The sequence below is a fragment of the Pseudopipra pipra genome, chromosome Z (assembly GCF_036250125.1).
Source record: "Pseudopipra pipra isolate bDixPip1 chromosome Z, bDixPip1.hap1, whole genome shotgun sequence".
In the NCBI taxonomy this organism is placed as follows: domain Eukaryota; kingdom Metazoa; phylum Chordata; class Aves; order Passeriformes; family Pipridae; genus Pseudopipra; species Pseudopipra pipra.
This window is the reverse complement of record NC_087581.1, coordinates 30042459-30070016: the sequence shown is the minus strand read 5'-3', so window position 1 is coordinate 30070016 and position 27558 is coordinate 30042459. Positions and strand designations below refer to the sequence as shown.

Below are 27558 nucleotides of genomic sequence, written 5' to 3'. Positions count from 1 at the left end.
ATCTGAACTTCCCTTGTAGTCAAGGGAAATAATTAGGCACCTTGGGAGGCTGATTCAACTAATTCTAAGATACTTATCTAACAAAAGGCATATGAATAGCCCTGTGAGGCTGTGTATTTCTTTCCACTGGATATAAAGGGACTCAAAGGGAAAAAAATACATTTAAAGGTTTAACTGTAGATTTTTAAATCAAGCAAATTAATCCACCTAACCTGCTGTTGTTGTTGTGCTTTCCTCTGACAATATTGCAACATTTGAGCATTTTAATGTATGATTCACATGGAAAGCAAACACATGGAAGCTACTGCAGTCACTGCCACTACTCAGGATGAAGAACAATAAAATAAATTCCTGATGTCAAAGGGGTATCTATTTCAGATAACATCTCCTTTTGCTCCCCTGAAAGGCTTAAAAGCATCAAGTGAGATGTCTTTAATTTTTTTTACTGTAACACATTAGCGTGTTTCCCAGAGACAGAAGCCAATTATTAAATGAGGAGCATTCCAAAATGGGCAATAACACTTATTTTTGTTATAACCAAAAGAATAAACAGACATCACTAAGTAGCAGAGAAGTCAGTATTTTAGTCAAACAGATCCAGAAAGTTCCATACATGCAAAACATAGCATACTGTACAAAAAACAATGTTGAAATCATCGATTTTTGAACTTCTTCCCAGTTTGAGAATAACAGTGCCATGAGAACTTATCTGCTCTGCAGTGCTCCACAGAATACCCCAATTCTGACAATACCTAGAATTCATAACCTAATCTTATCAGAAGGAAAACACACTTTGGTGCAGATGGAAAGAACCACCCCTGGAACCTGGTGCAGCCGTTCTGCCTGATGGTGTAGATGCACAGTCCTTTATTAGTTTGGCCCTGCAGTGCTGAAGTCAATAGGAACTTTGTGGATCATTTCAGTGGAAACAGATTCTGTGATAACACGAGCCTCTGAGAGGAGGGAAACTCCTTCCTTTATGAGTAAATACAGAACACTGACGCAAGTTTAAAGCGCAGAGAAAGAAAAGATGTGGTGGATATAGCTAAGCTCCTTCAAAATGAAAACATGGCCTAGAGTATCTCACAGATTTTTTTCTAGCTGGAGAACATCTTGTCTTCAAAGAAATCTGTCCAAATCCTTCTCATGCTAACTCTTCTCATGACTGACTAGATTGTATAATTTAGGTTGATAGAAGAAATAAGATTAAAAAATCCTTCACCTGTAACAATTTAAACTGTCAAACCATATCTTAATCAAATGCCTACTCCATAAGCATTTAAAATCTATTTCTGTTGAATGAGCAAATAAAAATGTAGGATGATGTTTTACATTTCTTAAAAAATTTTAGTCAATGTAATTGTAATTATTTTGAATACTTGGAAGATATTAAGAAGTGTAACTTTGTCTGTGCTTGTGCAAGCACATGCGGAGGGCATGGATGAAGAGAGAGACAAATTTATGAAATGGAAGAAGCAGATGCAGGAGGTTATGGCTGAGGCAGCAGCCGAGGAGGACATGTTTTGAAGATACCCAGCATGGATTTGTGAAGACAGAGACTGTTGACTTAACAGAGACTGATTCAAGTTGTTAATACAAGTTAAATATTTATTACACCACAGTTTATACCAAATGGTATTGTAATTTTCCCCTCACGTTTATCCCTTATTTTTTGATTGGTTGTGAGTTGCTGCATTGCAGATACTCTCCTCATTGGCCCCCACTAATCCTCTGGTCCCTCCTTCCTCTCGTAACTGGTTGTTGTTCCTGCCTGTCCTATGCTCCTCCCCAATTTCTAGAATCTTCCCACGTGACTCTATAAATAGAGCTAGCGCCCCAGAATAAAGTTGTGATAGCTTTGAGCTACCACTCTGTGCGAACCCCCTGGCTGTTGCGTCTTCCTTTCCTTGATGACTGCCACAAGCACAGATCTAAAAATTCACACATACAAGAAAACATATTATTCAGGAAGAATCTTGCAAAAATTAATGAAAACTTAGTAAGTACAATATATGGCAATTAAGTTTTTGAAAGGGATAATTAATTTTTGCAAAGACTGTAAGTGCCCTCTTAAATAAAAATATTCTGATATCAGATATACTATAAGGTATGATTTAATTTTTCTGCAATACATTTTCTATTGCAAAAACTACTGTGCTTCTAAAGCAACATTATTTTCTTTTAAAACATGTTATTTTAAAATTAGAAACCAGACTTGAAAAAGGCAAAGATTTCAAAAGGTTTCACTCATCTACAAAACTATTTTTCAAATGTCATCAAACAAAATGTTATCTTAATCAAGTAAAAATGACATGTTCCCAATCCTGAATTATTCAGGAATCCCCCAGTTGACCATTTTTTCCACTACAGTTAGGAGGCAACCATCTCTGCCATGTCTCCAAGACAATGAAATGAGAGTAATCTCAGCACAGAGCACATCAAAGCAACAGCCTGACTTACTTTCTCTGAACTGCCTGTGTGAGGAACCAATTGCCACCTTCCCCTAAAGAAAGATCAACATTGAAAAAGTCTCCTACAGTATGTTTCTACGTTAACACCATGTGAATGCCCACCACAGCATCCAAAATCCAAAAAGGATGAAAAGTAATGCTGTCCTGAAAAACTGGTTCACTAAGAACATACTTTTAGTGGCAGGTCATAGGAATTAGGAAAAACAAATTTACTCCCTTTATCAGATTAACCTCACTAGGAAAGAAAAGGCTGAACACAATACGCCTCAGCCATACCTACTTCCTACTCCCACCATTTTACTTTCGGTGATGTCTGCAGCACAGCACTTAAGATAAGGGAAGGCCAGTTTCAGTCTCAAAATGAATGTTCTTTCTTCTGGTGAAACATTTAGTATAAGTATGCATTCAGGGGCTTGTTTGCTATAGCATTTCCTTTCATCTAATCAGTGTTTAACCCATTCACCTATGAAAGCAACATAGAGGTTGCTACTTGATTTCATAAGACTACAAATCAGAAACCAAATCTGTCACACATACACGTACATGCAAAATAATAATCCATCTCTGCTTCATAGGAAACTATCTCAAAGAAAAAGTAATCTTAATGCGAAAAAAGACTGCTGATAACAGAAAACAGTTCAAACTTAGAGTGGAAGATAAATAATGTTAATTAATAATTATTGAAATAATTTTTAAAAATTCCTTTTTCTTTTTGTGCATGTTTTGGCTGTGATGGAGTTAATTTTCTTCACAGTGGCTAGTATGGAGCTGTGTTTTGGATTTGTGCTGGAAACAGTGTTGCTAACATAGGGCCTTTATCAGTGCTCACACAGTGTCAACATCTCTTCCTGCTCAACCCACTCGACCAGCAAGGATGCCGGGGGTGCACAAGAAGTTGGGAGGGGACACAGCCAGAACAGCTGACCCCAACTAACTCCAGAGATATTCCATCCCAAATGGAGGACATTCAGAGTGATGGTGTTTGTCTTCCCAATGTTTGTTACACATGATGGAGCCCTGCTTTCCTGGGGATGGCTGAGCAGTTGCCTGCCCTTGGGAAGCAGTGGAAGAATCCCTTGTTTTGCTTTGCTTTTATGGGCAGCTTAGGCTTTCCCTATTAAACTGTGTGTCAGCCCACAAGCTTTTACCCTTTCACTCTTTCCCATTCCACTGGGGGGAGGGAGTGAGTGGCTGCATGGGGCTGAGCTGCCAGCTGGGGATAAACCATGACACTTTTACAGTTTAAATAAAAGCTTCCGAATTACTGGAAAAATGTAGACATTCACTTGTAAAATTATGAAATACATCAAGATGAAAGCAGCTGTTAGAACACAGTTAAGCATTTTAAGATTACATTTGTTCATAAGCTTTTCACAATCAGCTCTTGGCTTTCTTCTATAAAAACATGGGTGGAGCAACAACTCGGGTCATTGATTCTTTAATTTACAAAAGAAAACTAACTTCTATTCTTTAACTTTTGTAGGTTCTCCTACCACTAAAAGAAAACAAACAAACAAACACAAAGCAAGATAAACACAATAAATAACACTAGTTCTTAAAACAGGATGGCAACCCATGAGGCTGTCCTATCGGGCTCTGATGAAGAGGGTTTCATCAGGAGTTGTGGGACAATTGTCCTTCTCAGTAACAGTCTCTACTGTACCTGAAGCAGACACAATCACTACCGATTTAGCTGCTGAAAGAGCTTTCTCCTTCTCTGCGATGGCAGCACATACTGCCACAATTTCATCACTTTCAAAGTCATAGTCAGGGATTGGTTCTTGTGCAAGCTCCTTTTCTTTCACTAGTGCTTGCACTGATTCAGTCTTTGTTGCCTTCTGCTGTTCATGTAGTTTTCTGGCCCAGGAAAGGTCCTCTTTCCATACTTCGGGGTTCATTGGAAAGATGTGTAAGGATACCTGGAAACTTCGGATTGCCTATAAACAGAAGAGGGAAGAAACAAAGATTGGACACTCTAAAGTCTACCTATTTCATCATAAAAATTGACAACAACAAAAAAATTACATATATCATTCATTCAAAGACAAAAGCCATTTTACTCCAAACTGTCTTTACTGGAGCAACCCTCCCTCAGCTTACATTCCATAGCAGCATCACTCCCAAACAACTGTGTCTGAAAGTATGAAAACGCATAAACAAACAGATACCTGGCAACAAGGGCACAAATAAAGAGTTCATGTATATGAAAAACAGTATTGTAATTAAAAAAGGTAAAAGCAAAAATAATTTTTTGGTTTGATGGTTTTCTTTTCCACATCTCTCTCATCATCAGATGTATGGAAAGCCAAAAGCAGATATGGTTTAAAGAAATATAGAAAAGGTATGACTGGAATTTAAAGTATCGCTAATATTGCTGCTTTTAAATTAGCATACAATCACTTCATATATAGACCTAATACTACAGTAATAGTAGCCCATGACAAGCAGTTTCTGTAACAGGTTTGTGCTTGCAAAAACACCTAAATAAATGGGCAAAAGTAGGCAAATAAACTCTCAACTTGGAGAGTTCCTCTCAGAAAGAACTCCTATAATCTCATAAACCATGTAATATTAGTAACAAGTAAGTAAAGTTGATACTGATTCTCCTTTCATGCGGTTCAACTAGGAAAAGACTCAGAAATCTTCAGCACATAAATTGTTAAATATATAAAAAAGAAAAGTGACCATCTAAATCCAGTAGATGCGCTGTTTGACAGTAAAAAGAGGTTGCTACAATACTGGAAAAAAGCTAGACCAAGAATTACAAATGTATTGTATTTTAGTTTTTTTAACAGTGAAAAGGTAAAGACTGACCTTACTTACTCAAACTTATGTGCATCTGTACAGAGACGTGTGTATTTCACATTTATGACTGTACAGCCAGATACAAAAATGGTCATGGTAGTGACCAAACTCTTGTGTGAGAACATACAGAAGCCTTCCTATAGACTGGGAAAAGAGTGATTATATGGATTATTATATAGATTTGGATTATATTTGAGAAGAGTTATAGCAATTTGCATATTAAGACTTTAAAGACATAAGAACAACCATCAGATTCCATATTCTATTGTAATTTATAAATACTTAAAGGATAAAAATTAATTTGCAAAATCACAAGCTTTCATCTGCATTGACAGAAACTGATAGTTTATACTTCTGATGGCACAGAGGAATATATGAACCCTGTATGACGTGAACTCAGAAGACAAGGGATACAAATCAGATTTAAGAAATTATGATTATGCTACCAGTATTATTGCTGTTGTAATAGGCAGCCTTTCAGTTCCGGGGGAAAAAAAAAAACTTTGGTTATTGGTCAACAGCCAGCTCTGAAGTGTAGGAGCATGCTGAACTTTAAACAGAAGGAGGAGTGCAGTTTAATTCTTGTAAACCAGTGTCATTTTATTCAACTCTGCTAGCTTTTAATTTTCAGGGATAGATGAACTCCAAGTAAACACTAAATGCTCTTTTTTGTATTTCTGTTGAAAACAAAATATAAACAAACACCATCTGCTTTTAAGCTTTCCATGGAAGAGGTCCCCTGATTAAAGCTTGTCTATATATAGTTACATTCATGCACAATAAACAATGTTAAACACAGTAATAAAATACAAGGTAAGCTTTGAAAAAAATCTTACCAAATAAAGCTTTGAAGCTGCTTTGATGATTCATAAAGCATAAAAAGATCATCTTAGTAAATCAATTAGAAGAAAGTTTTTGTGTGTGACATTTTTACAAAGAAATAATAAAATAATAAATTTTTAAGCGCTGCAAAAGATCAGAGGGATTAATTTGAAAGCAGCAATGTAGTACTGAAAAATACAGACTTATCATAGATATAAAATTTTACGCTGCCTCTGCAACTGCACCTGAAGCCACTAATTTCTTTTAAGACAGAAGAAAAGAAGAGTACTACTTCTAAATCTCCCCCTAATGGAGATGTAAATCTCCTTTGCCAACTGCCTGTTTTATAGGAAAACATGGTGACAGTAGATTAAACTGGTATTTCTAGCCTCATTTTAAAGGGCAGCTGTGGTTTCGGAGATCCCACATGTAAGGACTACAGGACTTTAGATCAGTACATAGTCATGTATCTGGTTTTGCTTCTGCAGAGAGGTGCAATGTAAAATCTACTACAAGATATTTTTGCTTGTGGAATTAAAATATTTGAAAAATTTGTATTTTTAAAGTATTTTACATTTTATCTCACTAGACAGTATTCAGCAGAAAACAATCTTTCATTTGTCCCATGAGCTGTCTCTTCTGCTAGTCTGCACAGTCTTTCAATGTGAAGGGCAGTTTTGATCAGATTGCAGTTTTTACAAGATTTTATAACTCATGGACTTAGCAACTGTCACTATACAGAAACCCCTAAAAAAGGTAAGGGAGCATTTTAAGAGGTTATGCAGTTTGCATCTGCCACCAAAGCATGTATTAGGCCTTTATGTTACACCTGAGAGACACTTTCTGACCTATTTTAAAGGATGTCCACCAATGAAGATATGCAATACATCTACAAACAATCTTCTTCTGTGTTTAATGATTTTTAATACAGATTTTTTTTGTTCATTTGTTTTTTGTTTTTACAGCATTCAACACAGTACTTGGGGTTATGGTGCATGAAAACCTGGACATGAGCTAGCCATGTGTGCTTGCATCCCAGAAAGCCAACAGTGTCCTGGGCTGCATCCAAGCAGAGGGGGCAGGAAGTCGAGGTGATTCTGCACCTCTACTCTGCTCTGGTGAGACCCACCTGGAGCACTGCATCCAGCTCTGGGGTATGAGTACTTTTACCTTGCAAACCAGGACACTCCAGGAGACTAAAAAACATTCACCTCTCTATTACCAAATTCTACTGCTAAAATTATTACAGGAATTTCAAAACAATTGTACAACAAACTTTCTGCCACATCCCGGTTTGTCTTATCCTGTGTATCTGTTTTAGCTAGCACTTTTAATTACAAGGTCAAAATGTTCAGAAATGTACTTCTCAGAAGTTCTGAGCATCTGCCAAAGATGCTCAGAAGACACCAGCTATATCAGTTGCAATCACTTGCAAGAACTCAGTACCCCTGGCAGAAATGTACCTGAAAAGGGCATTTCAACTTTTGGAGACTTGCTTGCCCTTCTGCTTTCTTCATGGAAAATCTGATTAGAAAATCCTTTCATTCATTAAAAATTATTAGGTGGGTTAACACAAAACATATTTACGATTTCCAACAGCAGTTGAAAAAAAAAAAAAAAAAGGATTACACTTCAGGACTAACACAGGACCTTTCTGGGGAAAGTAAAATAACTGGTTATTACTTATAACTCAGTAGGACTGTTAAAATCTGTTGAAAAGAATATAACGGAACCCCACTTTAAGTTACAAAGCATGGCATTTTCTCTCTAACTTAGTATTTCCAAATACTTCAGCTTTTCAGTGGAAGGCCAACCATCAGCTTCCTTTTGATTACCAAAATTTTTTACATTTCTAAATGCTAACACTGGTAACATTTTGAAAAATTATCTCAAATTCAGAATTAGTTATGTTAATTAGCAGGATTCCAATAAAACATTTCTCTCTTCGGGAGCACATAACTCCCATCATTATCTACAATACCTAAACTATTTCTTTCAAGAGAAATAAAAGAAAGGGGTGATCTCAGTATTCATATTCATATTCCTTTGACAAAATGTTGTCACACATAAAGACTGCTAAGCCACTAACTGTTTAGTAAGAATACAACAAACCACATCCTTTGAAATATCAAACAAAAAGCATGCAAAAACTGGTGCATATTTACACATCTACCCAGTTCACTTTGTAATCCTCAGTACTCCAGATGTGACAGGGACCCAGAACAGGGTCAGTCACAGAATCACAGAATGGCTGAGGTTGGCCAGGACCTTCTGAGGCCACCAGGGCCAATCCTCTGCTCCAGCAGGGCCACCTGCAGCTGCTTGCCCATCACCATCTCCAGATGGCCGATGAATTTCTCCACCATGGGAAACTTGTCACTTTTGTTTGGCCTCTCTTGTTTGAGATTTTTTAATGCTGCTTCTGTTTGGGCTGTTCTTTTTTTCCTGTTTAATCAAAGTATGGGGCTTACTCTGTTTCACAGGAAGAGCTGTTCTAATGAAGCTATGTGAATGTTGTTACTGGTTAAGATGTCATCACCAATACAATAAATATAAGTTGTAAACCCAAATATTTACAATTAAATGAAATATTGAAAGCCTGACTAAATTTATACAGTTTCTACATTCACACTGCAAGTTTACTCAGTTGTGCTCTGCACAATGATCTGTAGAATTTAAGGAATTTCTGCCTTTACAGAAATAAAGTTCTCCTAGTTCACATTTAGGTAGTACAGTTGAATTAACCTATTTAGTAAATTCAGAAAAAAAAAAGAGCAAACAACTTTAAAAAAAGTAAAATAAAAAGGGACTAATTTACATCATTCTTTCTATCACAAGTTTGACAAAAACTAAATCAAAACAAATCTTTATTTGCAAAAAATGAATATGTTAGTTCATAAATTAGATTTATGAAGGTGTATTTTAGACCTGGGAAACTTCAAATTAAAATACAATCTTTTTTTCCTCTACGAAAAAATGCATCATCCCTTGTGAAGTAATAAAAATATTTACAACAGACCATTTGGTAAGATGAGGGTAATGAAGACAGACACTGGTGGGGGAAATGAAACAAAGAAACAGAAGAAGCTGCTTTTGAGAAGGGTACTAATTTCCAAATCTCAAAGAAACCCACTAAAAAGCCCTGACACTTATGCTTTATTAATTTTTCTTTGTAAAAAAATATAATACAGGGAAAAATTAGAAAATCATGGCAATGAAAGACTAGAGGAAAAAGGATAATTATGACTTAGACCACATGGGCAAGAAGCCTCCACAGGTTCAATAATTATGAACTCATTTCATATTTTAAAACTCCTTCAGTCTTAACCTTTTAAAATTCCTTAAAAATTGCTTGGTTGACAAACAAATAGTGAACATTATCTACATTTTTGGACAACTCCCCAAGTTCTCTGTATGTGAGAACATATTAATCAGAATCCATTCTGACTGGTGTGACATGATTTGCCTATGTAGGCAAAGCTTACAGGACCTAGTGAGCAGACCTGGTGGTACAAGTAGTATGGATATATCACTATTTATAACTGATATTACAGCAGCTGTAGCTTTTTTTACAGAATAAGAAGCATTAGTTACCCAGGACCCTTGAAGGAAATAAAACTTTGAATTTCCTGAGCCTAATGCATTTAGAAATCTTGGACATAATTTACAGCAAAGGTTTCATCCCTTCCTTAAAAGGAAAAGATCCAGACAGAACAGACCATCTACCCCTACCTTCTACACCACAAAAGCCATGGAATGTCACCAGTGTTGTAATGCAGATATGCATGGATTTATGTGATATATTTCATATTATGATACTATAACAACAAAGGGAGCACTCTGCACATCTGCAATGCACAGTTTTGCCTTAGGTTTTGTCTGCGGAGACTGGAGCACCTCCCCTACAAAGACAGGGAAGCTCGGGCTGTTCAGCCTGGAGAAGAAAAAATTGCAGGGAGACCTCATAGCAACCTCCCAGTATCTGAAGGGGGCCTACAGGAAGCCAGAGAGGGACTCTTCATCAGGAACTGTAGTGACAGGACAAGGAGTAATGGGTACACACTGAAAGAGGGGAAATTTACGTTACATTTTAGGAAGAAATTCTTTATTGTGAGGGTGGTAAGGCACTGGAACAGCTTACCCAGAGAAACTGTGGATGCCCCATCCCTGGCAGTGTTCAAGGTCAGGGCGGACAGGGCACTGAACAACCTGGTCTAGAGGGTGGTGTCCCTGCCCACAGCAGGGGGGTTGGAAATAGATGATCTTTAAGATTCCCTCCAACCCATACCATTCCACGATTCTGTAATTCTAGGTTATTTCCATTGTTTGGGTTTGTTTTGTTTTGTTTTAATACTGCTCCTTACTATATTTTAAAAATTAGTTTTTTGGTTTTGAAATGTAAGCAGTATCTTTTCTTATCTGAGAGCTCATGATGAGTTATTCTTCTAATGGACTTTTGTGAATGTGTCTGAATTTAAAACGTCATTTGCTGTGTTTCCACACCAACTAGGAGAAATCTATTATACTCTATATGTTACAGTATTTACACACAGCTGGTAATATGACATAGGGGGAAAGTCTCCCTTTGCGTTACATCATGTACACAAGATAGCACCATGGCATACAGCTGCAGCTAGAAAAAAGATGCACTTCATCTACTACTAGAGAGCATCCCTGGCTTTTTGCTGTGTTACTAAGTGAAGAAGCAACTTCAGTCACCATTTGAGGTCAAGGAGTCAGAGGAAAGCAGGAATGAGAACACATGATTTGCTGCATGTGAAGCAGGAGAGCAGGAGACAAGGAAAACAAGATACCAGAATTTTATCAGCAGGCATGTATAGAAGTGAGCCTCAATATCAACTGGGACTTCACATTATATTCATCTTTAAATTATGGTGACCTGCAGCAGTATAGCACCTAGAATATGTATTTATGTCAACATAATTATTCTACTGCGTAAAGCCACCATGTAAATATAGTATATAACACAAAAGTCTTCAAGCTAGGCAGGTCTTTCACAAGTCCAGCAACAAAACCGCACAAGAAGGATTTGTGAAAAGCAATAACGTAGAGAAAATTATGGGAGATAAGTAACAACAATCTTTTTCCTTGTCTACATTCAGGTTACCATCAGGATATACAGCTACCTTCATATTTCTGTTCTTTCCTTCTCATTCACAACTAATTCTGCTTTCCTACCAGTGCTATCTCTCCTAATCCAAGCTGGGCACGTCCCAAAGTCTGCCAGGCATCCCAGGAACGTGGGTTTCTCTGGACAGCCATTTCTGCTGCATGCACTGCTGGGAACACTTCATGTAAAGACATCAGGACCTATAAAAGAAATAGAAAAATAAGAGGAAGAAAAATAAGCAAAATTGAAGAAAAGTTTAAGTTTTCTGGGATTACCCAGGCAACAACCATTGTTTCAATAACTAAGGACCAGTTCATCTTATCTTGCTTTTTATAGTTTAGTTGTCTGATCTCAGACAGTCACCCAAACTCACTTCTATCCCCATGGTGACAAACAGGCATGCTAGAGGATGATTCACCTGAACTATTTAAGCAACTCCATTAGAAGTAAATGAACTGCTTCTGATGGCATCTCCCCTTGTCTATAAACCCTACACTCTGTAAAAGGATAACAGAATACACTGAAGGACAAACACATGGAGAATTAAACACAATAAATGTGGAACTGTTGTTGAAAAACTCCTGGGTTGTATTTTTTCTTTTTAATAGAAGACTGGAACCTACCGAAGACAGTTACAGTGCACATGATATAATTACAGAAACAATCTCCTGTAATTCAGCATGGAAAAAGACCTTAACAATGACTTGTATTTAGAGAGTAAGCATTCTGCAACAGCAAAGCCTAGTGTAGACATGAAGTCTATTTAAAGAAGAAAAAAAGTGGTTCCTGAAAGTGAAAATCTGGTACTCAGCAGTTACCATAGTATTTTTGTTCTTGCATTCAATCTCCATAACTAAGCCTATAAATCACAGTTAGCAATACTTAATGTGGCTCAAAGCTTGCCATATGTTTCCAAGACTACCATGAGATTGGCACATTACCCGAAAACCTGCATCACACTCTGAGGTCACGATTTCAGACACCCACATGCTGTGGTGGTAGACACCACTGTAAGAAACAAATGACAACTGCATTCCTGCAGTATGAGGAGAACGTCAACCACAAGAGTAAGATCCATGTGTGGGCAACCACTTTCATCCCATCTGGCCCACAAGTATGATGAATAATTTTAGAACATATTAGTACTATTGCTGAAGTGCAAAAAGCATTTATCTAATCTTACTGTTCTAAGGTATATTAAATAGATAAATATGAGTGCAGAGTAAAGGAGGATTCAAATGTGATGATCTTCAGTATTTACTGTAATTAACGTAAAGTACTTGCACAGCACAGGGGTGAGTACACTAAAAAAAAGGGGGGCAGGGGAGAACAGAGGAAGGCAAGACTTACAGAAAGTAATCCTGTACTGAAGAAACCAAGACACATCACAAGCAAAGCTTCTGATAAACCCTACATACTTCTGCTGTTGTAGTATGACTACATTTTTCTGAAGACTAATCCTACAGCTTCTCTTTGATTCCATTTAATGGACTGTACCTTAAAATTTAGAAGTACTTAAAAAATTTTTTAAAAACAACCCACAGTCATATGTCATTTTCCCCTTTTTTCCCTCAACAGTTCTAAATGACTGTGCTTTGTATCAAATGATATGTAATTAATGTTATGTATTTTTCCAAAACTTTCAGTGCAATTACAGGTTTGAGTACAATTTCTCTTTTCTGCAGCAGATCTGTCAAATTAATCAAACTATTACTAGTGGACAGGTGTACATCCTACCAAGATTAAGTGATTCTGCACCTATCAGCTACCTTTTACATTAGTGTATTAATGTGTTTATTCTCTAAAGAGAAAACAGAGAGTACACATTCACCAGAACATTTTTATGCATCCCAAGTGTTCAGTACTTCTTACCAGTACTTTCTACTGCAAATTCCAAAATTCCAAAACATCTACGTAAATGTTTAGGGAGTCTTTTGTAGTTTTAATGAATTTTAATATTTTGTTTACTGAATTATGACCTCAGTAATAAAAGGCAATTATTCCACTTTCATCTATTTATGACTGTTGTTGTGTACTAACGTAGACAGCTGCTTTAAAAATGCTCTTCCAGATCATGGTAGTAATTACTGTGCTCCTAGTAACTTTGGCATCAGTTTCTCAAAGTCCATTAAAACAAGTACATATTTGAATGCATATGCATTTTGTCCAGCATAGGTAGTTTTTTCAGTTATTAACAAAATGACTCAGCAATTCTTGCCAGTCATTGCAAAAGAATAAATTTATTAATGCACTCTGTTTTCCAATACTCATCTCAAGAATCTCATTGTACATATATAAACGTGTATATATAAAATTGACTAGAGGGAAATGTCTTATAAAGATGTTCAGTAAGTGGATTTTCAGGACTTTATTCCAACAGATTTACCATTGTTACATGCATTAAAACAAACAACATCCATGTCATACAATGACTTAGTTTAACAGATATAGCTTTAAAAGCCATACATGAGAGATTAGACGAATTAGAAGAACTCAGAGGCAAAAAGCTAGTTAAATGTAGCAACTATCATCAAGACACTGACCAAGTATTAATAATCCAGGTAATGGAGTAGTGTTCTACCCAAAATATTTCGGAAGTTTTATGAATCTGAGTAAATTCTGGTTTTAAATGACCTCACTGGATTGAGGCTGAATCACTATATATAGATACATTCCAAGTCCAGTGAAATTAACCCAATTCCTTTTTCCATCCAGAAACCCATTTCAAAATACAGATGAATAGAATTCATCCTACCCATAAGCAGCTTACATTTATCCATGCTGTAAAGTGATTACCATTACACCACACAGAAATGCTTTTTTGCAATTTCGTTTTCTGGAGTTTACATGAATGTTCTGATAGTAAACTCGTCTCACTACACATCCCAACTTAAGGAAAAAAAAAAATTAAAAATAATCAGCGATTATTAGCGATGTTTTATAACCTAAACTTGGTTTAGGTCTGGTCTTGTCTTAGAAACCTCATAATTTCTTAAGTGGGAAGTCGTTCACCCAGTTCAAGATTAAAAAAACCTCTAGAAAAGAGGAAATGGAATTATTTGAATATGAGTGTGATGGCTTTCATCTACAAAACCAAAGAGGAGACATACATCTGAAATCCTGATCCTGTTCAATGAATGCAAATTCAGGATGCAGCACTGTACAAAACTAGATCCTCATATCGCTGATGACAAAATATCTAAAAAGCTTATTAAGTGGAACTAAACCTGAATGTTTACATTTGAATTTACTTGTTTTTATAAACGTCTATAAACAATTGTATTGTGTCCTTTAAAAATCCTGTCATAGTTGCATAGTGTGTTCAACTATGTTATCTGAGATCTGAGGTAGAAGTATCACTAGATAAGCAACACTAACCAGGTTTGTTCTCAGAAGTGGTACAGAATATCAGAATGTCTCATTTCAAGAAATTTGTTAGAAACATCACAATGTATCAAGTCCTTTGATAGCTCTCTTCACACAGTAAGGAGTCCCACATGGTCCAGTCCCCAAATATTCAAACACAGATTTAAAGAATATGTTGAATTTTGTTCCTCCATCTTTGTAATTCAAAGCAGTAATAAAGTAATTCAGTCAATATCTAAGAAATTCAGCTCATAATTAGTTTCACGCATTAATACAGGCAGTCTTTATACATTCCTTTTAACATAGTTACAATGATACTTATCTAACATTACAATCAACACTAGGCTGCTGTTGTAGGGTCTTTTTAAAAGATTTTTGGTTTTCAACAAAATGTAAAAATGAACTTGCATAAACATTTACTTGCCACTCGTTCTTGCAATATGGGAGCAGCTTAGGTTGGTAATGGAATATCAATTATATATACAGACAGATCTTGCATGCAAAGAAAAGTGCACCCCTAACCTCTCCACACACCATAAAATCTGTTTTTAAATGGGTCAAAGACTAGCTGAGGGAAATGGAAAAAAAATCTCATCAGCTTCTATGGGTTTTTGAAGCAGTTGAGCAATTCCACAATTCTCATGTGATTTTCTGGAAACACAGTTATTGCAAGTGTCTTTGACAACTAGGAACTTTAAACGCTATTTCCGCTCTTCAGAAATGCTAAAAGACATTTGTCCTACATCTGTTAAAATACAGAGCTTTAAGAACTTACCATGAACATTTACAGATTTCTTCTGTGCTGTTAGTATATTTATCTGAGCTGGATATTAAACAACACAGTATTGAAAATGTTAAATTTGCGGCTGAGAAAGGAAATACTCATGAACTGGGAAGCTGCTATATAATCCTATATAATATAGGATTATCTTAATAAATGTAACAGAATACTAGACAGATATTCAAGACCATGACAAACACTCCATCCTCCAATGTTAAATTCTCAAAAGAAATTACTTCATTAATAGACTTTTCCCCGCTGAAAGAAAATTAGTAGAGACCATAAAGAATCTTTGCGTATTGCACAAAGTCATTCTTACCATGAATCTCCTCCCCTATTATGTGACCCACATACCAACACAGGCAGATTTTTTAAGACTCAGTGCCAGTTAAGCCCTTGCTGAAGTTGTACAGTTCTTCCAAAACATTTTCATTGAGCTACAGATGAACAGCCGCAGTATTTGCATTGGTATGCTGCATTGGAATAACACAGTCAGCTCTAAGACAGTATCAGTTAAATATTAACCACAATATTTTTTTAATTAATTACATATTTTGGCAAAAATGGATTTTTACAGCTCACGTTAGTGCCTTTAGAAGTAGAAGGGTATCAAATTACACGTTATACTAAACAGCTTCCAGTAAGCATAAGTCATACTGCAAAAAACATCTGTAATAATTATTTGCACATACGAAAGAGAGGTTGCCAATTGAAACATTAGATGTTTAGATGTTTGGTTAAAAAGATTCACTAAAGAGTTCTATAAATGTATATTCTGTACATAAGCTTTTCATGTGTTCTCATTCACAGTGTAATAGAAGTGTTACACAATGTAAGGATGTGAAAAAAAAAGAAAGAGTGAACTGCCTAGCCCTGCTCTCCTCTTCAGGAAAGCAAGCAAAGGCATGGTGGACGCTGAGGCCTGGGTTCCTTTATTCTTTCTGCTTTCATTACTCTCCAATGGTTTCATTAGACAGGGAAAGATATTTTACAAGATTAATCAAAGTCACACAGCTGGTTTCTCAGCTGTAGTTCTTGCACACAACAACTAAACAATGTTGCCCAGTATCTGCTGACAAACACATTGTTTTTTTTCTTAATTTCTCAACTGATAAAGAACTGTCATGTTTTACCTGTGATTTCATCTCATAAAGTGTAGCATCCTCTGGAGTTAATTGAAGTGCTTCATCCCACTTGAAAATAGCCTCTCGGTACCTGTAGTTAAAACAACATTACAGTGTCACTATATTTAAAGATACTGGATACTTCTATTTATATCCTGACATTGTCCTAAATAAAGTGCCATGGCATCTGATTAGTATAATTATTTTTCTAATTATTTCCCCATAAGACATACTGAACTGTTTTCAGGAACTAGCCACTTGTTGTTTTGACAGAACAGATGCTAAGTACTACTATACAACTGGCCTCAAGTGAATTTACAAATAAACATAGGAAATCTGTAGCAAAGCTTCATGACTTGATAACAGTCACAATTTAAAACTTCTTTTTTGTACTGTAAGATACTGTAATAATCTAAAGGACACCTAAGTAACTAAAGTATATAAATATAAAAAGTAAGTTGAAAGTAAACAGCTAGACTGAAATCACTCAACTTTGGGAAAGCATACACTAGTTTCATATATTGACTATCCTAGAAGACAGAACAAAACAGAAGAGTTGACCAAAACTAATAAAAATTAGCTCTTTGTCTTGAACAATGAGGTAAAACTTGATCAAATGCATACTATGGTTTTGCCCATATTGAAGAATTGTAATGGAATAGCAAGATGCAGTTAAAGGGGTACATTCTTTCAGCCCTAAAGGTGGCATCAGATCAATATTAATGAGTCTGTGGGATACCACGTGTTCTCTGAATCTGTTTGAAAATCCACATTTGTTATGGAACTGTGCAGGAACTCCTGTATTTATATTAATTACACAGTAAAGGTATGAAAACAGTTCCTCTTGGTAGATATACATGCTGCAATTTTAATACAGTATAGATAAAACTACAGTAATTTTTACATGCACTTCATATGGAAACAGTTCTTATCTTCCCCTACTCCCCCTTCTTCCTTCTCTTTCCTTTCCCCATTTTTCAATCCTCTGGGTTTTATTACACCTCCAGGTTTTCCAGAGGAGTCACATGAAGACTTCAGAAAGTTCTGAACCAAGTGAGAATAGAAAAATAAGACTGGAAAAGCAATGCAACTGAAGTCAAACTCTCCTTGTGATTCAGATTTTATTAGTTTGCAAATTACACTAGTAAGTATGATATTTGAGTCCTAAGCAAAGGATGTTCCAATAAAGCTCCACATTTCCTCAAAGTTCAGCCACGAGCTGTGCATTCTGTCATCTCAGCTCGTTCCTTATGGGCCGGTGTGTTCACTCTAAAAAACCATCATAGTATTTTCTACATTTTAAGCTGTTATTTTGGTAGGGACTACTTTTTAAATAGAAGCTTACAGTTTGGTTCAAGACCTACCACGGACCTTGCACAACGAAGTCTACATGAGTAAGGGAAGTTCTCTGCTCAGTTAGGTGGTATCCTGGCCATGCAGAAAGGTACAATATTACAAATGTAGCAAAAAGGTTTAGTAAAAAAAGATTTTGGAAAACGGAGCAAATACGGTAATAACATCAGTAACCAGAAAGGAACTGGCATCTTGCAAGTAGAAAGATATAAGACAAAAATTTGCATTTCAGGAATCGTAATTTTCACTTCTATGAACAGAACATTGCTCAAAGTGTCAATGTGAATGGAATAAAAATTCATAGCCAGAACATACTACCTCTGAAGGAAGCGCCAAATACAAGCTAATGTTCCCCCAAACCTTATTAGGTTTTGCTGACAATTTGTCAGCAGTCTGCCAACAGAATAAAGATGGACAAGGGAAAAAAAGCAGTCCATTAACAGAAACACTACGCTATGTGTGGTTCTGTCTGTGAACAATAAGTTACTTAACTCTGTGAGCCTCAGGAAGCATGATCCAAGAGAATGGACAATAGAATGCCAGAATCACTTCCCAGCTTGAGAACACAACAGGAGAGGGCTGGTGAAGGAAAAGTTTTCTGCAGGTACACACTGAACTGACTGCCAAAAGGACTGGCAGTTCACAGTGTGGAGACACCCACATGGCTGTGAAATAGTCATCTTTTCAGTGCATGTATTTCCTTGAGAGGAAAGTCTGATAAAACATGACTGCTCTATTCCTTTAAATATGCTGAAAAAAGGATGTTTCCATTGCTGTTCCAGGAGAAACTAAGGTCCTTACTAAGAGAAACTGAAGCATGTTGCTTGCTCTAGTAACACAAATTTAAGAAAAAATCATTTAAGTAAAGATAGTCCATTAATGAAAGAATTTTATACCTCTCTCTTCTGAAGGAAAAGATTATATACTGTATTAAATATCAAATGACTGAAAAAGTTTCCTGGGAATATAAGGTACAGTTGTATAGTCAATGTTGCAGTAAATGTTTTATGAAAACCATAAACCTTGGCTGAAATAAAAAGTGAGGTAACTCAGGAGTAGTGTTGTAAAATAAATAATTAAAACAATAAATCATTTTATGGTTCCCAGTATCTTTTTTTGAGCTAAACTATACAGGACCTTTACCACTATGAGAAGGTAACTAGTTTTCAAAAGCAAAACTTCAACATAAATATAAGATGTGCTTTGGATTTAATCGACACATATTTAATGGGGATTCCATTTGCTATTCCCATTTCTTTTCTTAGAAATTAAACAAGCTCACATACAGTAGTGTGACTAGCAGGTCACAAGCATGTATGCATGCTGAGCTACAAAAACTACCATGTCACGGCTGGAAAAACTGAAGTAATGAATTTTAGCTTAATGCTGCTTCACCAAGGTCTGCCAGGACTTCTTCCCAATATGTCTGATATGGAGAGAGAGCACACATGTTTTGAACACATGCTATGGCACTGCTGATACACAGCATCACAGAATATGCTGAGTTGGAAGGGACCCACAAGTATCAGAGTCCAACTCTTAACCCTGCACAGGACCATCCCCAGGAGTCACACCATGTGCCTGAGAGCACAATCCAAATGCTTCTTGAACTCTGTCAGGCGTGGTGCTGTGACCACTTCCTGGGGAGCCTGTTCCGGTGCCTAACCACCTTCTGGATGAAGAACCTTTTTCTAATATCCAACCTAAACCACCCCAACACAACTTCAGGCCATTCCCTCAGGTTCTGTCACTTGTCACCACAGAGAAGAGATCAGTGCCTGCCCCTCTTCCCCTCACAAGGAAGCTGAAGGCTGCAATGAGGTCTCTCCTCTGTCTCCTCTTCTCCAGGAGTGAAGAAGAAGAGACCAAGTGACCTCAGCCGCTCATCATACAGCTGAACAGACCAAGTGACCTCAGCCACTCATCATACAGCTTCCCCTCAAGGCCCTTCATCATCTTCGTTGCCCTCCTTTGGACAGTCTCTAATGGCTTAATATTTTTCTTATATTGCAGTGCCCCAAACTGCACACAATGTTCAAGGTGAGGCCGCCCCAGTGCAGAGCAGAGCAGGACAATCCCCTCCCTCGCCCAGCTGGTGATGCTTTGCCTGATGCCCCCCAGGACAGAGTTGGCCCTCCTGGCTGCCAGGGCACTGCTGACTCATATTCAACTTGCCAGGACTCCCAGGTCCCTTTCCGTGGTGCTGCTTTCCAGCATCTTGCTCTCCAGTCTGTATGTAAACCCCGGGTTGCCTCATCCCAGGAGCATAATCCACCACCTGCCTTTTCATATCATTGGTGATTGCCCAGTCCCCTAATTTGTTGAGGTCTCTCTGCAGGGCCTCTCAGCTTCTGAGGGAGTCAACAGCTCCTCCCACTTTTGTACTGTCTGCAAACATACTTAATATCACTTTGAGTCCTGTGTCCAAGTCATTTATGAAGATGCTGAAGAGCACAGGGCCTAAGATGGAGCCCTGTGGAACCCCACTAGTGGCAAGTCACCAATGTGATGTCCCCCTACTCACTACAACCCTTTTTGCCTGACCCATGAGCCAGTTGTTCGTCCACTGCATGATGTGTTTATCCACCTGTGTGCTGGACATTTTGCCCAGAAGGATCCTGTGAGAGACAGTATCAAAAGCTCTACTGAAATCCAGAAAGATTACATCCACTGGCTTCCTTTGATCAGCTAGGTGGGTTACCTTGTCATAAAAGGAAATCAGATTTGACAAGCAATAACATACATTTGAATCTTGGGTCCCTTCAGAAAAAAGAATATGAAACCTAGCACTTCCAAAACAAAAATAACTTGTCTCAAAAATAACATCTCAAAAACAAGAATAAGACTCAAAAAACCACAGATACATCCACTGGTGATCTATGATGTTATAAGCCTTCTTCAGAAATCTCTGGTATTTGCTCAAGTGGAGATTAATCCCAAACACTAGTTGTCTTGGGATTAATTAACCAGTTGGCTGTGGGCCTACTGACTATAGCTTTGCAGATAAAAGACTTGGGGGACAAGAAGCTGGGTGTGAGCCAGCAGTGTATCCTTGTGACAAAGCAGCCCAACAGCATCCTGGGCTGCCTTAACATCACCAGCAGACAGAGATGATGTACCTTAACTCTGGTGAGACCACACGTGAAGTGCTGAGTCCAGTTCTTCTGAGCTGCCCAGTGTGACAGGGACATGGACATCTCTGGATGAGTCCAGCAATGGGCCACAAAGATGATTTAGGGCTTGGAGCACCTGCCATATAAGGAGAGGCTAAAAGAAATAGGACTATGCAACCTAGAGAAGGGAAGGTTCAAGAGGAATTTTACCAAGGTGCAAAATTACCCATTTGGAAGTGGGGCAGAGAGTAAAGAAGATGGAACTAGATTCTCCTCAGTCATGTCCAGTGACAGCACAAGAAGCAACAGGCACAAACTGAAGCACAGAAAATTCTGTTTAAACATATCTCCATCGCTGGAGATATCCAAAATGCAACTAAACAATGTCCTGGGCAACTTACTGAAGGTGACTTTGCTTTGAGCAGGAACTGAAGTAGAAAATCTCTTAGTGTTCATTAGGATTATATGATACTAAGATATCAGCAACGTCAGTGTTACATGATTTAAGATATGATTTTCTCTTCACTAAATTAAAACAAATTTTAAGCAAATTATAATCTTACAATAAATAGACCCATTCATGTTTAGATCTTTGGGATTACTACATATATTTATCTAATGTAATAGAGTCACAGAATATTAATAATGGACATACCCTAATTTTATAGATTATGAAATTAGTTATTTCCCGAAAAATTAAAACCCTTATCTGCACATACATTGTAACTAACCACCTAAACAGTAACATAAAGCATTTTTTAAGAAAAACTATCATATTTTGAAAGAATTACTACTTATGTGAGTATACAGATACAGTATACTTAACTTTATCTACCCACTGTGATTTCAGTGAAGTAGTATATCTCACTACAGAAAAAAATTATACAGTTTTAATCAGAATTTAACTAGTATTTTCTCCTCTTTATTGCAAAGCCACAAAAATGAATAAATTATTGACAAATGGATATATCTGGAATGGCATCAGCATAGAAGACCAGATGGATCTTGACAACTTTTATTTAACAGCATATGAAATCCCACAGCTCCCCTAACATACTAAAACTGCTCTCTTCAGATGTGCTACTGACCATCTGGGAGCTATAGAAACTTGGCACATTTTTCTACAGCTTGCTAAAGTTTTGAAACAAACATCTCATGCTTACACTTCACTTTTTCAACACCATTTCTGGGAAAACAGGACTCAAACAAAAAACTCTTAAACAAAATAATTTTAAAAACTCTCATTCCCAAAGAAAAAATATTTAATTTGAGGCTTCTGGGTTAAAAAAAAAAACACTCAAGTTACACAGAGATCAGTTTTTGAATCATATATACCTAATGCTAGAAAGCAACACTGCAGCTCAGGCAGGATTTAGAGTCCTATAGTTTAACAGGCTTCCCACAGTTGATGCTTCAGGAACAGTGAGACAGGACATGATCAGCATGACACTGAAAATATCTGCAGATATACTGAAAAAGAAGAGATGGTATCAAATTCAGACAAAATGAGACACATCTGCAGGAGAGAGGCAGAGTACAGAAGTACAGTGCCAGGAGAAGGTATGAGGAGATGTAACTCCTGGATTTCTTTGAGACTTGGACAGACACTCCTACAATCAGATGTTATAGGAGAATGAGGAAAAACATGGTTAGACAGAGCTAAGAAAGGGAAAGTAAATTTTAAAGGGAATACAAATAATTGTCAAACACTCCTATCACAGAGGATGAACATGAACGATCTGTGCCACCAACAACACCAGCTAGAACAATTTCAACCTAGTGTAGAGTCAAATTCAGACATCACTGGAGGGTAGAGAAAAAGAGCACTAGACAGTAATTATACAGAGGACATAAAAAGAGAAATGAAAATGAAAGCAGTTGATTACAGGAACAAACTTCCCTTTTTAAGCTGGGACATGATGCAGGGCCAGACTGTGGGAGAAAAGATTCAAAAAACAGGTGAATGAGGAAACTAAAAAGAATAAAGAGCACACACGTAACATGCCTTTTTGTGTTTAACAACTTCAGATTTCTCTAAGCCAGTGTGGTTTTTAAAGTAAAATACTTCTACTGTGGGTGGGGAGGGAGGTGTACCGAACTTTGTAGAAGCACCCAGAGAAGAACAGTGCAAAAAGAGGCAAAAGGAAGTTGTTTGCTTAAACATGCAGAGAAAAATCTTGTCCACAGTTAGTGCTATACAGCATGTTCAACCTCACTGGTAACCATCGTAAAACTGGTACTCTCACTATTGTGCTTCATGTGTTTAAAATGTTCTTCTGAACTCTCAGCAACTTTCCAACTTTTTGTCAGACAATTTTGACGTTATTGATGAATCATCATTACTGCTCAAAAGCATAGCTCTTTTGTGGTTATTTCTGATTACGCACAGAGAAAACAACAGTTTAACTATCTACTAAAAATTCCCATAAAACGTTTTAATTTAACTGGCTCATTTAGGTGTGGCCACACTAACCTCCACAGGTAGAGAGCTACATGGCAATTCTGCAATGGCACCTGACCATATATAATGTCTTACCCTATAGTAAAGGAGAGATAAACACAAACAAACTTGATGCAACTACCCTTTGAGTAGGTAAATTATCCTGAATTGACAACGGAGCAAAACAGCATGCACACAGCTAGGTATTCAGAGTTACTATTCTTGCACATATCAGACCACTCATAATCAGGTCATTGACACCTGGACATTAGTAGTGTACAGAGTGAAATGAAGTCTGGTTTGCACAGATGAATCTTTACCTATGCAGCAAATACAAAGTACTGTTACATGTAAATCAACTAATACCACAAAATTAAATAGCTACACAAATATTTCAAAGAGATATATCTCTCTTAAGAACTTCCACTGAAGATGGGAAATACCATTTCATCATGTGTCAAAAGCAATTATCACCTGTCATCACTCTGAACTATAAGATCAAGTTCTTAATGTAAGTTCCATTCACGAGTTTCCTAATTTTTAGTCCAGCTACATATGTAAATATGGCTACTTTTAATCACTGCATCTATTAAGAAAGTGCAGTTTTGAAACTACTTTTATCAAGGAAAAAAGCATGAAATACAATACTGGAGAAAGATAAACAATTTCATACCAAAACGCAAATATACAAAAGCAAAAGCCACAGAAGCAGGATTCTGATACTGTCTCTGATAGACATCCTCTCTCACAGGGGAATAACACTTAATTTCCTCAAACACAATATGAAAAAGTAGTCTCAAAAAAAAAATCATTCATTACTACGTCACAACCATCTTTTGAGACCCAGGAATGGAATATACTGCAGTAAATAATTTTAGCAACAAATGACAGAGGAAATGAAGAGTGAGCATTGCCACACCTGATAGTCTGCCATAATATGTCTTTTACAAATACATTTTATAGTGAATTGTGAGCTGAGGGCTCTGCCACCTTTGACTTATTCTACCCCATTCTTTACAATCTGGTTAATCACTGATTCATGGTCCACCCCCCTCAGATATCTGCACTCATCTGTAAGGAGACAACCAAATTTTCAATACAAAGGCAACATCCAGATGCTAATCCAATCTCTTGGAGCTAACTGCAGATCACTTTTGTTCCTGTGCCCTGTACACTGGGCCATCAGCGTGTGCAATTTCAGTGCTTTCTCCTAAAAGGGGGCTTTGGAAAGCATGTATTTATGTGCCTATGGTTGAGTTGATTCTTCAAACACAACACCATTACTTCGGCTCTGACTAAAGAGAATTATATAACTGGTTAAGAAGCAAGATCAAAGAACATATTTTTCTGTTTAAAAAAACTTCATATTCAGGAAAAAAAACAAGTAAGTTGCAAATTACTAAACAAAGACTTAGTTAAACATACCAATCACATGCAAAATTCTAGAAACCGGATGTTCTGCAGCTTTGTTTCCGGCCCTGCTGCAGAATCTCACCGGACTTGGCACTGCTACTTCATATTTTCCTCTCAAAACTTATATAACACAGAGGAATTTACTTACCTGCAGTAATATTACACCATGATGACTGTTAGAAACTCTAAGAAATACACTGTTAATCATTTGTAGTAGTACTGAAAACTCAGTAGTGCCATTTTTAATTGAGAATGGCTCAAGTTCTCTCTATAGGCTGTTAATGAGTAGAGGAAAAGAACTGGAAGAAATTATGCTTCTTTCAATCAAATGGTAGTTTTGCTGGTTTAGTTTTGCATGAAAACCACATGACACTACTGTCACTGACTGCATACCTGATTAACTACAGAAATATTAACAAACAGACTGCAGTGAGAAGTATTTAGATTTTTACCATGCAATAATTAAAAACTACAGTATGGATAAACGTTTGACGTTAACAGAGAGACAAAAGAAATAAGCTATTTCTACCTGTATTCTATTAATACCAAAATGTCAGGTAATTACAAAGTAGAACATAGAGAGATGTAAAAATGTGTAAAAGGTGTAAAATGTGTACAAATGTGTACAAATGCAAAATCTCACTCACCAGAGTGCAATATTTGAGATCCACTTTACAAATGAGTTACTCTTTTATCTGTATTTCTCCAATATCTATAGTTGCAAGTTATATAACATACCTGTTTTTCTTAAACACATAGTAGAACAGTAATTTTTCTATTTAAAAAGGCAGCGCTAAAAACAGACTTGTTGATACAGAGGAAATAACAGCTGTATTCACACACTGTCATACTAGAGTGCTTAAGAACAGAAATTGTCAAGACATTCCACACCACTGAGAAATATTCTCACACAAAAGAACGTTCGGTGTGCTGTATAACTGGTGTTCATTTAAGAACATTAAAAAAACCTAAATTGTAATTACATTCATATAATTAAAAAAATACAGTTTCAAATGCTTTTATGTTCAGCATTAATATCAGATTAGACCACAGCTGTTTGAAGAGATGACACATAACAATCCCTCTACCAGGCTCTAGAAGTTGTTTTCCAACCATGTATAAACATGCAGGTTATTTCATTAAATATCAGACTTGTAATTTAACATAACATAATTAAAATCGGGTATTGATTGTCATTTTACAGATGAGAGCTCTGTAGGAAGCCAAAATAAACACTGACAAATAGGAGAAGCACGGAAATTCACATTAAGAAGAGAAATACAAGTTTTATTGCCATTTCATTATTTAAGCAGTAAGAACAGAGTATCATAACCTTACAAGTTTCGAAAGTGAATTGTTTCAGTAAAATCAATTCACTATTTTACTATCCTAAACAAAAGCTGCAAATTGATATAAATCAAGTATCAGATACTGCAATAGCTATAGTATTTAAAGTATTCGCAGAGAAGTAATGCATTTTTATTGTTGAAATTAAGTTTTGAATACAAAGCTTTAGTTCCTCAAAATAGTTTCAACTGCAGTTCCTCTGAAAGCAGCAGGAAGGAAAATGTAGAAGAAAAACCGTTTGAAGCAATACTCTTGTCTTGAGAATTATTTGTTCAGACACCCTTTACACACACAATAATAGAGCTAGAATGATGGGTATCATCTGTTTTGTTCTTAGCTGAGTAGGCATTTATTCCTTTTAACCTTTTAATTATTTGTCCACAGACGGCTGACAGCTCTGTGTCTCTCACCACATGTTATGATCCTAGTGGTTCTCAGAAATCAGACACAGAAATTAATGCCCGGAATCAACAGCTGTCAACAGTATCAAAGAAAAAAATTCTTGGATTTAGATACCAGCATTCCTCTATCTTTCTTAAAATTACTCATTGCCAAAATATAATACTCATGGGTAGGGTATTAACACGACAAAAGATTTGGGGAGAGATGATACACAAAAAGCAATAGTCTGCTCACATTCTATTCTGATCAGTTCCATTTCATCCAGTTGATGAGCTCTTGTTATCTGTATTAAATAATGTAATTTCCCTTCATTTTCTTTCCCTCTATTACTTCCGGTTCTTTACAATGTTTGTTGATGTCAACATCACAGAATAATAATGACAAAGGTTATAGACAAAAACTGAGAGAAAGACAAAGATAGGGGAAACATGTACTTCTCTATGGTATTTTGATACTTAAAAGGCAATTTTATCTTATTTTTCATGAAAGTTCCAGTAAGTTAAGTAGGCAGGTACCCTATAAGCCTTCCACAGAGCTGAAACTATTAGAAGATATTGATGTCAAATGACTATGAAGTATTAATGCAAATACTAGTGAAAAAAGCCATGAAGTCTCCTGAAATAAGTGAAATATAGAGGTGCAATAAACAGAACACTCTATCTACGAGGACGTAATATACATATGACTGTATGGAGACTGGATATCACCATCTAAGGAAGTAAGGAAATTCAACATACTTCTGAATCTCAAGATAATAATGCAACTCATCCACATGAAAGTGGCAAGAAGGGTGGGAACTCTCACTACCAGCACTACATCGAGTGGTGAGCTTCAGCTACACTAGACAGAAATGTTCTGTGAAACGTCAGAAGAGGCACGTTTGTGTTCCAATTACCATGACAGAGCTAGTTAGTTAGTTACTATGCTGCTGTTTCTACTGATATGCAAAACCTTGCAGGAACCAACAGATTCAGACTGATGGTTTTTGTT

At 36.7% G+C, this 27558-nt stretch overlaps 1 protein-coding gene across 2 annotated transcripts in view; it reads right to left on the bottom strand.

Annotated features, from left to right (window-relative positions):
- Positions 1-564: 564 nt before the first annotated feature.
- Positions 565-27558, bottom strand: part of TTC33 (tetratricopeptide repeat domain 33) — a 38330-nt gene continuing 11336 nt past the window's right edge. For both annotated transcript variants that reach the window (XM_064641592.1, XM_064641593.1), the window contains exons 3-5: positions 16510-16591; positions 11298-11429; positions 565-4408 (exon numbers count right to left, since the gene is read on the bottom strand). In XM_064641592.1, coding sequence (XP_064497662.1) covers positions 4058-4408; positions 11298-11429; positions 16510-16591 — 565 coding nt within the window. In that variant the 3' untranslated portion in view covers positions 565-4057. The remainder of the gene's footprint in view (positions 4409-11297; positions 11430-16509; positions 16592-27558) is intronic.